This window comes from Orbicella franksi, chromosome 11, assembly GCF_964199315.1.
Source record: "Orbicella franksi chromosome 11, jaOrbFran1.1, whole genome shotgun sequence".
Lineage (NCBI taxonomy): Eukaryota > Metazoa > Cnidaria > Anthozoa > Scleractinia > Merulinidae > Orbicella > Orbicella franksi.
In genome coordinates this window covers 21,682,716-21,697,895 of record NC_138155.1, presented here as the reverse complement: position 1 = coordinate 21,697,895, position 15,180 = coordinate 21,682,716, and the positions used below count along the sequence as shown (strand labels likewise).

The 15,180-nt window shown below is 39.4% G+C and overlaps 1 protein-coding gene across 1 annotated transcript; it reads left to right on the top strand.

Annotated features, from left to right (window-relative positions):
• Positions 1–3,408: 3,408 nt before the first annotated feature.
• Positions 3,409–14,666, top strand: LOC145460200 (HMG box-containing protein 1-like). The gene is given in 8 exon segments (XM_081444944.1): positions 3,409–3,869; positions 8,327–8,532; positions 10,817–11,068; positions 11,705–11,955; positions 12,058–12,115; positions 12,620–12,798; positions 13,469–13,610; positions 14,550–14,666. Coding segments are annotated over 8 exon segments (1,275 nt in total). The 5' UTR covers positions 3,409–3,715; the 3' UTR covers positions 14,583–14,666.
• Positions 14,667–15,180: the final 514 nt, after the last annotated feature.

The window sequence follows — 15,180 nt, the reverse complement described above, 5'->3', positions numbered from 1 at the left end:
GTTGTGCAAGTCAAGCTTGTATATTCATATTACTCGACGGAAAGGGTCACTCCAATTTTTTTTTTACAGTCTTTCCCGTAAAACCGTGTACACCAGAGAAAATTTCTGGAATCTTTATTGTTTCGTGACTAATCAGATGCGAGATAAAACCGTAGAAGGTAACCGCCAAACTGTCGCAGCAGTTTGACACGAAACAACGAGCTGCAGTTTCCTTCTTCTCGTTTACAAATACTGAAATTGATCTTTTAATTTTTTTATTTCAGCTTATGTATCAGCAAATAATAGATATGAACAGCATTTTACGGAGAAGCGATGTTGAATCGAGCAGACGGGATCAGACACAGCTAGACAGCGTGTCTGAGAGCAGAAATTGTACTCTCCTCTCAATTTTTATTTCGGTGTCTTCAATGTTGTGAATTATACGGGTAAATATTTTTGGGATTTATTTTTGTTTCTGTTCAAACAAAAAATAAAAAACGCCTTGCATAGTTTTCGCCTTACCTCACTTGGGTGCCAGAACACATAACGTAACACCTGCCATTACATAAGAATTCTCCGGCTCAAGATTTCACGCAAACCGTTAGTCTAAAGAATTGGTCCTGTACAACCGTGACGATTCTCAAATTCAACGAACGGATTTCGTCGGCTCGCAGATTTAATACCCTTTGGAAGTTTCGACATTTTTATCCTTATTTATTTCAGGGAGCTGCACTGTAGTTACAAAAAAACTCGACGCAACGTTTTCAAAACCTGTGTTTCACGTGCAGAAACATTCAGGCGGAGCTGTCAAAACTTGACGTGTTCACGCTCTAAACGTTAATTTAAAAAATGACTTTCAATATAGCTATGAGGAATATGTCGAATCGACATAAAATGATGCACTACCATTTTCAAACTACCGTGAACGGCCAACTTTTTTGCGTTATTCCACGCTTAATACATTCAAGTTTGTCTAGACAAATTGTCACGTTTTTTTAATTGAACCAATTAACGTTTAGAGCGTGAACACGTCAAGTTTTGACAGCTGCGCCTGAATGTTTCTGCACGTGAAACACAGGTTTTGAAAACGTTGCGTCGAGTTTTTTTGTAACTACAGTGCAGCTCCCTGAAATAAATAAGGATAAAAATTTCGAAACTTCCAAAGGGTATTAAATCTGCGAGCCGACGAAATCAGCTCGTTGAATTTGAGAATCGTCACGGTTGTACAGAACCAATTCTTTAGACTAACGGTTTGCGTGAAATCTTGAGCCGGAGAATTCTTATGTAATGGCAGGTGTTACGTTATGTGTTCTGGCACCCAAGTGAGGTAAGGCGAAAACTATGCAAGGCGTTTTTTATTTTTTGTTTGAACAGAAACAAAAATAAATCCCAAAAATATTTACCCGTATAATTCACAACATTGAAGACACCGAAATAAAAATTGAGAGGAGAGTACAATTTCTGCTCTCAGACACGCTGTCTAGCTGTGTCTGATCCCGTCTGCTCGATTCAACATCGCTTCTCCGTAAAATGCTGTTCATATCTATTATTTGCTGATACATAAGCTGAAATAAAAAAATTAAAAGATCAATTTCAGTATTTGTAAACGAGAAGAAGGAAACTGCAGCTCGTTGTTTCGTGTCAAGCTGCTGCGACAGTTTGGCGGTTACCTTTTACGGTTTTATCTCCCATCTGATTAGTCACGAAACAATAAAGATTCCAGAAATTTTCTCTAGTGTTCACGGTTTTACGGGAAAGACTGTAAAAAAATCGGAGTGACCCTTTCCGTCGAGTAATATGAATGTAAAAGCTTGACTTGCACAACCGACATGGTTTCCAGTACAGCTGGCGAACGTCCTTGAGAATGTTACATGCACTAGGGGTTGACACATTATGCTCCTAAAATGGAGCATTATGCTTTTTGGCACTGCCCCCAAAACGGACTATTATGCTCCAAATTATGCTCGACTGTAACTATTGTAATCGTAATTATGCCGCAAAATTTTTTTCCCGGACCCCGGTGAGTCATAATTATGCCGTAAAAAATTTTTTCCCGGACCCCGGTGAGTCATAATTATGCCGTAAAAATTTTTTTCCCGGACCCCGGGGAGTCATAATTATGCCGTAAAAAATTTTGTCCCGGACCCCGGTGAGTTATAATTATGTCGTAAAAAGTTTTTTCCCGGACCCCGGTGAGTCATAATTGTGCCGTAAAAATTTTTTCCGGGACCCCCGTGAAGTGCTCAATAGTAATGGAAACCATGTAGAACATAAAAATAGCTTGAAATTTTGTAGTTTTAACTTAATAAATGGACAATAGTAGCTCTAAAAAGGAAATAACTGTTATGTTGCAAAATGGCACTATTATGCCGCCAAAAAAGCACTATTACGCCGGCAAAATGCACTATTATGCCGGCATTATGCTCGATGCTCCACATATAGTATTATGCTCGAAATTATGCCGGCATAATGTGTCAACCCCTAACATGCAAAAAAAACTCGACGTAACGTCAAAACCTGTGTTTCACGTGCAGAAACATTCAGGCGGAGATGTCAAAACTTGACATGTTCACGCCCTAAACGTTAATTGGTTCAATTAAAAAACGCTGTGGTTTCTCTAGACAAACTTGAATGTTTAAACGTGGAACAGCGCGGAAAAGAGTTGGCCGTTCACGGTAGCTCGTTCACGGTAGTAAGCGAATACACACAGCAACCCACTGAATGTTAAGAAAGGTTTCCTTGTAGAGCTGTGAAATAGACAAATGTAGTCTCCAGATCTGTCACAGAGTTTGAGACCTTCCAGCTTTCATATAGCTTACATAATTTAAACAAGTTTAGTCAAAGGATAGTAGAGTTATCTAAACAATTGTTGTGTTCTGTAAACTAAAAGTTGCGCTCAGTGAGGAATATTTTGCTTCATTTGTTTCGCTTTCGGCAGCGTATCGGTTGAATTTTCAAGGTCTCTGGATTGGTTTTAGCGGGCTGGTGATGAAATTCGATCAAAGGTCGACGCTACCGCCAGACCGGTAGATCAGTTACCGCGCCTTCCAAAACCTCGCGCACGCATCGATCAGTCTCTTCTATATTTACCAGACCGCAAAATCAGAATTTCTTTAACGAAAACCGATTAAACGGGATTTAAATCCCATTTCAGACGGTTTGTCGAAACTGTGCATACAGTCTGTGTTTATTTCAATCTGAGAAATTCACGGAAATTCGCTCAAAATAACTGTTTAAATAACTATCCATTTGAACAGCTTTTCCGCCCGATTTAAGGGTAGAGTACTGGTTTACAGTTTTGTCAACCTGTACACGTTTATCACATAAGTTCATTTAAGATTAAGAAATGTTCTTGAATTTGCTAAAATGAGATGTTTTGACTAGGTTTAACCTATTTCGTTTAACCCTAAGAGTTTTCTCAGCAGCAAATGTAATTCTTATTTTATTTCTGCCGGGCTCACGTCCGCCAAAAGATTTCATTCTTCAAATTCGGCTGCGAAAGGATGGAAAGTTCCTCTGGAATTCCGCAATTAAAGCATGTGATTATTAGAACAAGCCATAGCCCATTTCTCAGACCATCTTCGCCGGGTGGCCTTAAGACTACAAAACCGGCACTTTGGTGTCATTTGGTTTCATCATACCCAAGGGCACTGTCGTCAGTTGCAATTATAGATAGGTAATTTTCCTTTTTATTTCAGATATTTAGATTGGGCCTGGTTAGAAATATCACCCACCAATGCAACCGTTCAAAGAGCGACAGATAAAACCGTTCCATTTTAGAAACTGCCCTAAGTCGTTCAAGAGCTCGAATGGCTTAAAGTATCATTTGGATAGAGTGCGTTCTAACGAAGCCAACAGGATGGAGATGAGGAACACAGGTGAAATGGAGGGTAAGTTAAGAATAATTTTCACGCAGTTTCCCTTTCATATAGATAAGCGTTTGCATAGTTACAGCAACTTCCGATGTGTTTTGAATAAAACTAGTGTACCAGACAAATTGTTGCTTTGTTAAAGAAGAAAAGAAATAGCTGTTTAATGGAATTGCCAGACGTTACCGTTATGTAATGAAGAATACAAAAGCAAAAACCGACACAACGTAAAATGATTTTTTGAGGGTGTACTATATTTCGGCTGGCCAAACCAATGTAATGTACGTTAAAATTCAATACCAATCAGCGTCTTTAATCTAAATAAGCATTTTTTTTTGTTTGTTTGTTTGTTTCTTTTTCATGTATGAAATGTTTCAGATTCTGTCTTTTGTTTTTTCTTTGGTTTTCCTTCTCCCGTACTGGCAACGTTTTTCACGGCGTTAATGTATTGTCGGAGAAACAGGCCGATTTGTTGCACCTTGCCAGACAGTCAATAATAGCTTTGTAATAGACTCGTTTTGATGTGTTAAGGCCGATGCGCTCGTAGCCTTACAAGAACACGTATCAAATTCCATTTACATGTGGAAAAGCATTCGTGATTTGTATTTTGACTCGCCCTAGGAAACGCCAAATTACCTAACGACTTGTGTAAAAGACACAGACTAACAGACTAGTTATAGAGTGCTTACGAGTGGTATACCGTGGAATATGCCACTTGTCACTTGTATTTTTCTCGTTGGACCTCTAGGCGAGTCTGTATGCCGAGAAAATACAAGTCACAAGTGGGAATTTCCATGGTATACCACGAGAGAGTGCTGCATAACTATTTTATACCATGCTATAGGAAATACAGTGGTCAAAACAATCAATATGCACAACACAAGGTCGGATGTGATACCGTCGAATATACAACGGCTTTCCTGTATTCTGATTGGTTGTGTTTTCTATCACATGGCATAAACGCTAATCATGCAATGCTTCCGAGAGGCATGCGATGGAATATCCCACGGGTCACTTGCATGTTTTTGGTGTGCACACGGGAAGATACACGTGAAAATTGGGATATTACATGCTTTACCAAGAGCCACCGTTGCATAACTATTTTAAACCATGCCACAGAAAATTCAGAGGCCAACAAAACCAACACAGCGAACGATAAAGATTGCTTGTACACTTCACGCTTGATGTTCTCATGAGAAGTGCTAAACGTTATTCGTCTCTGATTTCACAATTTTTTTTAGTTGAAAATAAACTTACATGTAGCTCTGAGCTTATTGATTTGATATTAGATATCGTTGATCAAATCTTAGAAAGAAAAAAAATAAATTAAGCCGGATAGAGCTTTTGACGAACTAATCATTTAAAGGAGTATTACTGTCGAAACTGTGCCCGCCATGTTGATTTATTAGGGACCTTTAGCAATGACGACGAGAACGTGGACGACGACGTATATGGCCGATTGAGGCCTGGAACGGGACCGTCGTCCACGGCGGGAAACGTAAACACTTTAGTAAACCCGTTACGTGGACGAACCCTTTACTGCAGCTTTCTGTGGCAGTCAACAGGAAAATGTCAAACAAATGTCAAATGTTCCGTTAATTTGAAAATGCAAAAATTATCCACTACAACAATTTAACGTTTATTCAGTGTTGTAATCAACGTCAAGTGATTCAGAGCTAAGCTAAGTTTATAGTCGATCCGAGCAGTTCGGATATTCTTCAAAGCCCAGAACTCTTCTTAAAAATGCCAACTGGTATAAATTACAAAACTATAACGAAATGCCCGCGATTTGTATTTATAAAAGCACTACTACGTACCCTGCAGTACTTTTATTATCATCCGCCATTGCTTTCTCCACTTTATACTGTAAAGCTCTACCTGCAACTCGAAAGAAATCAAGTTTTTGTTCCATCACGGTACCATCAAATTACTTCGGCACTGTATTTATTCACTAAACGACCCTTTACATTGAAGAAATTCCTAAGATACGTAAGTAGAAATTAGAAAACAAATAAAACATACCCGCGTTCTCGACAAGACGGCAGATGGCGGCAAATGGCGTCCTGAACGAGATGTGGACGACGAGTAGTGCTCGATTGGGCATGCGTGGTAGCTTCGAAGTTCGTTTTCCCAACTTCCGGTCGGTGACGTTCACGTTCTCGTCGTCATTGCTAAAGGTCCCTATTTTGTCTCCTGCGAACTATACGACAACAAATGTTTATTGGCCATCTTGAATTGTCAAATAACCATTAGCATTTTATTAAACAACTGATAATTAGGCAAAACATTTTACAGAAAATATAATTAATATTGATTCCAGAACTGATGAGATTTTCCAAAAGTCCAAGTACCATTTTCCAACAGCTAAGTGTACGTTGAATTGGACGTTCGCAGGAAACTCGACTCAAATTTGTTGGGGGTCGCTTGTAAGTCTAGAAGTCGCTAAGTTACAGGTAATTGCAAATTTTAAAGTGATTTTCCCCTAGCCAAGCGCTTGACACACGTATAATTAACTTTGTGTATACAATGGATTAATCTGGCTGGTGTCTTGCATGATTTCGGATTGATGCGTAGAAAAATAAATGGGCCTTTTAAGGTCAATAAGTTTAGCAAAAGACTGATTAACTTCCATGGCATTCCGCTGTCACCAGCTTCACCGCTGAACGTCATTTTCAGTTTTGGCAGTTGATCTTTTTTTTACCACCGCAGTTATCAAATTGCCTTTCATAAAAAGCCCCCTCAACCACGAGACTCAAAGCTGACCGGCTATAAATACCATTTTCTATTTCTTTTAAGTAAAATGACATGTCTCGGGTTGCATCCTCAGTAATATTAACAGTCATGTGAACTTACCGTTTTAGCAATAACAAAGTTAATCGATCGTTGATTTGGGAACAATGATGAATCCTCATTAACACCGGCTTACACGTGCTTAGCCGCCTCATTAACGGGTGTAAATGTCCGCTGGAGGAAACAAATTAACAAAACTTGTTGGTTTTCATCTATGGCGTGCCATTGCACGAAGAATAAAATAAATCCATATTTTTAGAAGTTGACACAGAAAACGGTATTGCAGTGATGCGATCGTTTAGTTTCAAATTGCCGCTGGAGCTTTCATTCAATTCTGTGGGCTCGAGATTTGCTGGAAGCAATATCTGCCATCTTTTGTCACCTGAATGCAAAATTCTTGCGAAAAAAGAATTCGATTAAAAGTAGTGATGAGTGAAATAAGAAATAATTTCACGCGCGTCTTGTGAAAATTTTAATAATCTCCCGAGCCTTATTAAAGCTAGGCTTTCTCTTGCGCTTCGAAAGTCAAGAACTTAGTTACACTTATTACATGGCTAACTCCGTGAGCGGGCTAGATGAACCAAATCCCGCGCTGTGATTGGCTACCCGAGCGGGCAAGATGACGTTATCTTGCGTAATCGGGACTACCCGCTGTGTCCCGCAAGAAAAATTTCCCCGAAAGCCACAAAACAGATCCTTTATTGACTTCGTCTCCGTCCATAAACACGCCAAAAAGAAAAAAAAAAAATGAAGAACAAAGCCAATGTTCAGCCATCCTGACCTCACGTTTGATAAACAACCCATAAATATAGACTCGTGTACTGGGAACACTGAAAGGAAAGTGAATACAAGTAACATTAATTTTAGTGTCCTGGCATTTTGCGACATTTTAGTGTCATTGTGGTGTCTTCATTAAACCGAGTGTAGTCATTTTGAAATTCCTCTTTGAGTTCGAGAATTTTTCCACTAAACTCACGTTATGTAAATTCGACCCGGCAGGAATTAAAAAAAATTGAAAATTGACCACAAACTTGCCCCAACTTATTTACCGCCCCTTTTTTACTCCCCGCTGCGCAGAATAGAATCTGGGACACACGGAAGGTAAATTCACCTTGGCCTTAAAGCCGGGCCTTAAAGCCAAACGATTTTTAATAGAGTTTTTTAAAACCTACATTGAGGCGCTCTCCTGGAAAAGGTTGTCCCAGAGATTACGAAATGCTGGCTCTACAAGGCGGTTTAAACGAAGCGCATCAAACAAATCTCAGATATAATGATTCCGACACGGCAATCATGTACAACATCAAGCCATTTTGTACTTTTTTTAGTGTGACAGATGAGCTTACCGTGATCATAATAAGTAAAGTTTATGTTATGTTATGGCTTGAATTTACTAAGCGAAGACGGCGTCTCGTTCACAATCTTGGGAAAGAACACTCGTCTTCACTGCTACTTATTTTAAAATGTCGTCGTCACGAGTCACCTAACACGTGACTAAATAAAACGCAGGCTCTAAGAACGAGAATGGGGAAAGGACGTCTTGTGCGCCTGCCTTCTAAGAACGTCATTTGATGATCGATGATAGCAGCTACCCTCATTTGATTTTTCCTTTTATTTGATGCTTAGCTAATTGAAACCTTATTACCTAACTATACCGTTCATTTATTTAGTTTCTGTTTTCTTTGATACAGAAAACGCAACAGTAATGCTTACAAAACCTCGGAACGTTCCTCCGCCGCTAACTTTACGCCCCGAGGTAAACTTACTGACTGAGTTTGCAGTGATTGCCACCAGTCCTCAGAGTCCTTTGGTGCGGGAGGTCAGCGGTGAGAACGCAGATGCCAGGCGCCGTGAAGACGATAGTCCACCTCCTCAACTTGTTGACCCCAAGCAAATGGTATGTGATAGGGGAGTCCCAGTTCCCTTTTGTAATCACGAGCCCGGCGCGGCTGTGTGTGCAATACGCATGATATTTTAGATTTTCTAAGATTTGAGAAATGTCATTTAATAACAAGCTTTAGAAACCAGTTTTCACGTTGTCGCATTCGAATGTGAACTAGCTATAACAACGTGTGACCAACTTGTCGGTCATGTTCGTGGTTTTTTTAATTGGTGTTTTAAATTGGCTTTTTTAAATTAGATTATGAGCTTGAAGGGCGTAGCCAGAGTCAACTTTCACGCGATAGAAACCTAGAGCGAGTAATCTAATTAGATAGATAAACGAGTTGACTCGCAGAACTGATAATCTCATATAACCCGTGTGGTATTTTTGAGGATCCAGGGCTCGAAATTAACTTTTTCGTTCGGGAGCCAGCTGGCGACTAACGGAAAAATTTTGGTCGCCAGATCGTAAATTTTGGTCGCCAACTTATTTTATATATAACTTACAAAAGAACAAGATTTTATACGTTACTTCGCACGCAAGAAAAGTCACAATTGAAGAGCGAAAACAATTAAAAACAACACGAGTGACAGTTACAGAAAGCTACTGCTGTTCTCAGGTGATATGTCTCTGGTCCGAAAGTGATGGTTATCTCCACAGTCATTTTAAATGAAGCGAAGCATAAAACATTTCAAGTCCGTGGTTTTCATTGTGAGAGAAACACGGGTCCTTGCGTATTTCCCCTTTGCTACTTCTTCGAAATGCCGTTCTTTATTTTCGACTTGCTTTCCTCGACGCCTTTCGCTGCCGACAGACAGTTTCGGAAGAAGCCGCTGAAACAATATGGCGCGCTGTGAACGCAGTATCGACGTGTCGAAATACATTCAATTTTTCAATTATCTTGTAATATTCAGACATTATTTTACTGGGGACGGAAAGGAGAGTTGTATACTAGCTACCATATCCGATTGATTTCCTAATATAAAGATTTAAAAACAAACGTTGTGTCGTGGTTTTCTTTAGTTATCGGATAAAACGTGAGTCGCTAGTCGCCAGCTGGCGACCAGTTCTGAAAATTTAGTCGCCAGTGCTCAGTTTTTGGTCGCATTGGCGACTAGTGAGTCGCAATTTCGAGCCCTGGGACCTGACGTCATTTACTCCGATTCTCAACCAGGACTTGACACAAGGAGAATTAATGGCGGCCGAAAATTCTCGGAAATAAAGGTCCAAAAAACGTGCCTTCTAATGTCCGCAATAGATTGAAATTTGGCATGCATAATATCTAGGAAAGATCTATTGTGTACGAAAATGTAAAGAAATGGATAACGAAAATTTGATCATAGGGGCACTTTAATTATATCGCAAAGAACGTTTGCGTGAAAGGGTGTTATATCACCAAGAAGAGACCGACATCCAAGTTCAAAAGGTTTTGAATCTTATGATTGCGGTGGCGTTTCTTGGCGTTCAGGTATGGACGTGTTTTTCGCCTTCATTACTTATGAAGACCATGCTTAAGCAGGCGAGATCGGGGGCGGAAGAAACTCCCAACCTGTCGACAGAAATTTTGAAAAGAACGTACCAAAATCCTGCTTTGTGGGTGTGGCTTGAAAACATTTTCGCTGTGGACCTTTTGAGGCTGAACACCCTACCCTATAAGACACGACGAGCATCGCTGTCTCTTTTATGCGGGAGTTCCCTGCGGGGGAGAGGCGCGGGGGGGGGGGGGCGAGATGCGAGACGAGAACAACAAGATTTAGATTTTGTTGTCAGCGCTTCAAACTTTGGAGAATTTTTCTGGCATATCTTACTGAGCTAACAGAAAATGCTGGGATAAGCTGAGACGGTAGAGATTTGTATAAATTTCTCTATTCCGGGCCATTGAGCAGAACTGCAGAAAAATGAAAATTTCAGTATGTTTATAAATTGCTCGAGGAAATATGTATCGCTAATAGCCGAGTCAATAGACTCCTCGGGAAGTTTTTAAAAGATTCTCCGAGTAATCTTCCCGACATTTCTCAAACGTTTTGCAAATGTTTCTAAAGCGTTCGGAAATACTTGGAGCTGATTTGAATAATCTTCGGTTGAGTGCTAGATAACATTCGGAAATCTTCGGCTGATCTTTGGTGATCAGAATATGATTTTGACGTGCCGCGTATCGGTGTTGCCTGATTAAAAACCAAATTGTCACTTCGTATACGGGCCTATCTCGGTGCTTGGTGTGATAATAACAGATCCCCTCAGCTAGAAGTGACGTATTTTTGGTTAACACTTAGGTATTTTTTCCGTACAGGATTTTCAGACGAGCAACTGGCGACGGGTTTTAGAAACCAGTTCAGAATCTCCAACACAAACAGCGTTATCAGAAGAAGTGCCAGCTGCAAAGTGGCGCTGTTTTATGGCGGGAACTAAAATCAATTTCCCGGATGAAAATAACTGGACTTGGAGAACTGTTGGCGATTTAGACATGGAGGACATTTTAGCAGATCTGTTTCAGGATGGACTTCAAGTGGTTGATTATGAGAGAATTAACGTAAAACACAATGAAAACAGCGTATGTTGATTTTTTGAATACACAATTACTTGATTTAAGATCGTTTTTTCTAGTGTATCTGGTTACCACGCTTTTATTACAGGAGAAGACCATGCTGAATAAGAGATCATCTACGTTATGTTTTAAGCTGAAAGGCAAAAAATTAATATTACTTGTAAATACGTTTCGAGCCCACGTCCTTTGCCATAGCGATGCTTTGCATCTGGGTGAATGAACCGTGAAGATTTCCCCCTATTATTTCACTCATAGTTAACATTCGTGAGTTACTTCATAGATGTAAAATATCAGGACTTTTCTCTGTTTCGGTGAGAGGTGGGGGAGGGTGGGTGTAGAACTGGATAACGACTAGTTAGTTCAAATGAGCAACATACATAAACCAAGGTACATAAATCACGGTACATAAAAGTACATAAATCAAGGTACATAAACCAAAGTACATAAATCAAGGTGCATAAATCAGTTTAGATTTAGAGCCAGTTCACAGTCCAAAACTACTTTACAGTTCCTTTCCGAAGACGTATTTGACATTAACGACGTGTTTTTGTTTATTTATTCATTTCTTTATCTATTTATTAATCTATTGATTGATTGATTGATTGATTGATTGATTGATTGGTTGATTGATTGATTTGTTAGCAGGAATGCATCGTCTCCTTTAAATCGTGTAACGACCAAACGAGCCTGAAGGCAGAGATCTTCGCCGACCATCCATTCTTTGTCAGGGGAACAGACAGGCCAAGCTGGGCTTCGTTCAATCCTGCTGCCACTGAATTGCGTCATGGGATAAGCTGTCATATGTTATAAAGGGGTGACGTTTGTGTGTTGCCATGTGACTCAGATGTTCTTGGAAGTTTTAACGGAACACAACGTGAAGGCGACCAAAAACCGTAAGTCCACTTGGAATTTTGTCTTCAAACCTCCCTCTTAATCTTGGATATTTCTTCTTTGTGCCACATTTTCTTTAAAAACCTTTTTTACATATTTTGTAGGTCTGAATTCACTGCTATGGATTCAACAGCGGCACTTACACTTAGCAGCATGGCTAAGGTATGTTCTAACGGATTTCACAACCAGATAAAGGAATTTGGACGTGCGTAGCCCTTTATAAGCTGTCCAGTTTGGTACCAGAGATGAGTCAGTTTGAGGGAAGGGTCTCAAAAAGATTTCATTAGGGTTAAAATTACTTGTCATAGTTCAAAATGGGGGTAAGCAAGTCTAATTTCAATTGTTGCGTTGCGTTACGTTACGTTACGTTACGTTACGTTATTCCAGGTTACCATTCAATTCCATTGCATGTGCACTACACATCTTGCAGCACTGACATTCCTCACTGGTCCTCAGTAGTCTTTAAGGAAGCGTGAAATAACCTAATTCCATGGTTTTGCAGAAAAAAAGAATTGTATGTTCAGCTGAAAAGGCCAAAGTTTCTGAATCAAAGTTATTGCGAGATGCTGCCACATTGAAACAAAAAATCATTCAAATAAAAGAACGTAATCCTTCACAACAAGAAAATTTCTTTTAAGCTTAGACAACGTTTTATATTAATGACAGGATAAAGAGGAACACAGCCACCGCCGAACCAAGCTTCTGTCAGAGTCTCATTGTCCTTCAAGCCCAGTGAAAAGAAACAACACAAATCAGTTTACCAAGAGGCCAATGAACGCATTCATGTTGTTTGCTAAACGCTTTCGAGTGGAAATAACCCAGGCCCACCCTGGTAAAGATAACAGGTAAACCCTTAGAGTGCGTATCATATTGACACGTGGGCCTTAAGCCAATCAGAAGCTATAAAACAGATTATACCTGTAATTGCCTTAATCACGAGAGAATCGAGGATGCTCTCTTTGTCTTATTTATTAAATTTGATAAATTTACATTTTGTGAAAGGAAGTATAAGATAGACCTGTTTTGTGGTTGAGAGAGAGTATGTTTGTCACAAAATTGTCAAAATTGCTATAGACTTAAAAGAGGGTAAACCAACGTTTAACCTGACTGCATTTAGACGGGGGAACAAGTCTGTCAGGTGAATAACTAACTCAATCAAGACTTTCTTAACCTACATTAAGTTAAAGGTAGTCTCTCTTTTTGAGCGTTGTGGCCGGCTACTATCTCTACTTTAGTGTGATGCGACTAGGAGTGTTTCTACTCCCTCTTGTTTGAGATGCTAGTCCATCGCGGGGTTATCCCCCAGCATTAAATTTTCTAGTCCTCATTTATACACCTGGGCAGAGAGAGGCATTGTGAGGGTAAAGTTTCTTGCCCAAGCACACAACGCGATGGGCCCGGCCAGGGCTCGAGCCCAGACCGCTCAATCGGGAGTTCAACGCGACTTTTAATAATTACTGTGTTGTTAAATTGTGGAAATTGGCCTGAAAGAAGTTTAATGTTTACTTTTTCCAGAGCAATCAGCGTAATTCTAGGAGACAAGTGGAAAGCCATGAAACAGGAAGACAGAAGAGAGTATGTTATTCAAGCCAAGCTCTTGGCGGATGAGCACAAGAGAATCAATCCAGACTGTTGGAAGAGAAAGAGGAACTCTGAGGTCAGTTAACAAATTCTCTTTACTTACCTCCATAATTTCCTTATAGGACTATTTGGGAGAATTGAAATTTTATGGCATAGTAACCCTTAAACATTTAAGTCAATGTATGCATTCTCATTACAAGTCTCTATATATTTCTTTAGTATTATTTGGGAGAATTTGAGCATTCATAAAGACAGTTTCCATTTTCGATCTTTCAAAGCTCGTTTTTTCTCTTGCCTGGGTATTGAATTTCATACATAGAGGTATTTTTTTCCTGAAGAAATCCTTTCAGTACAATAAATTGGCGGGAAAAAATTAATTGAAAAAAAACTTGGCGGGAAAATCGTCGCTGTAATAAGCCAAGGGAAAGTACGGCAAGGAACCCAGATAAAATTAATCGAGCTTAACTATGAAAGACTATACAATATATCATTGCAAACAGATAGCACCATAGAAGCAGTACTTAAAATTAAACTGCAAAGTCAACAAAGCTTATAGCTTCAAATTTCTTTGACATTAATCATTTATTACTGTCAATCTTCGAGCCCAAAGTTCTTTCGAACAAATTCGGTAGTGTCTGATCGAACTTGCCTAGTTCCTAGGCCTCGATATTTCGCCTCGGTCAATGGTTTTCGGTTTTATGCGATAACCAAGTTCAATAATTGTTTTGTCATTCGATCACAAGTTTGTTTTCATGTTAAAATTACTCTCTGACAGGTTAGGGAACATCTACCATTTTTCACCTGAGAGCGTGGTTAAAATTAAGCATGAGCAGAATATTATTTGCAGGAAAACACGTGTAAACGGTACTAGGCATGAGCGGACCATTATTTGTAGGCAGTTATTTGCAGGTCACGAGGTGGGCTCTCGGCCAATGGAAAGGGAAGAAAAAAATGCATCGAATCGTAATAATAATTGACACTTCTAAATAGTCCTTTGTTTCTTATTCTTCTATAGGGTTCATCAAAGATAAGCTACAGGCGGCCATAGGAGAGTGCGACAATGGTTTATCCCGGCATAGCTTAATATATTTTCCGTCTAGATTTTCTTGTAATATATAACTATATATTTTTTGCCATACGCGGAGTATTTTTTCATTGTTGAAAACATGAAGCAAGTCATACTGTGTATGACGTATTTAAAAAAGCATTCTACCTTGTATTAGTTTGAACATAGTTTTGAAATGCGCATATTTGGGTAATGATATTATAGAGTATGAGAGGACCTTTGTTAAGTTACTTAGTTCGTAGGGCAACTGGCCGCAAATAAATGCTAAGGCTTAAAAATATCCTCAATGTGTGTGGTTTGTCTTTGGTGAAGTGCAGGTAAATTTTGCGGCTACAAGCCAAACGCACTCAGTTCAACCAACTAAGCTTATGCCAAACTGTCAGTTTAGCAATTGAACAATTAGTTTCAACACTTCCAAATAAGCTTTATCGAACTTTCCTTTCATGTCTTTTATAAATTTTGAAATTTCTAGTCAGCTTCGCTTGATGTATTGTGTATCTTCATTGAGGGAAAATAACAGCCATTCAACTTGTAAACGCTCGCGTGATCGTTCAGACTGTTTTGTTGTCTTTTTTTTTTT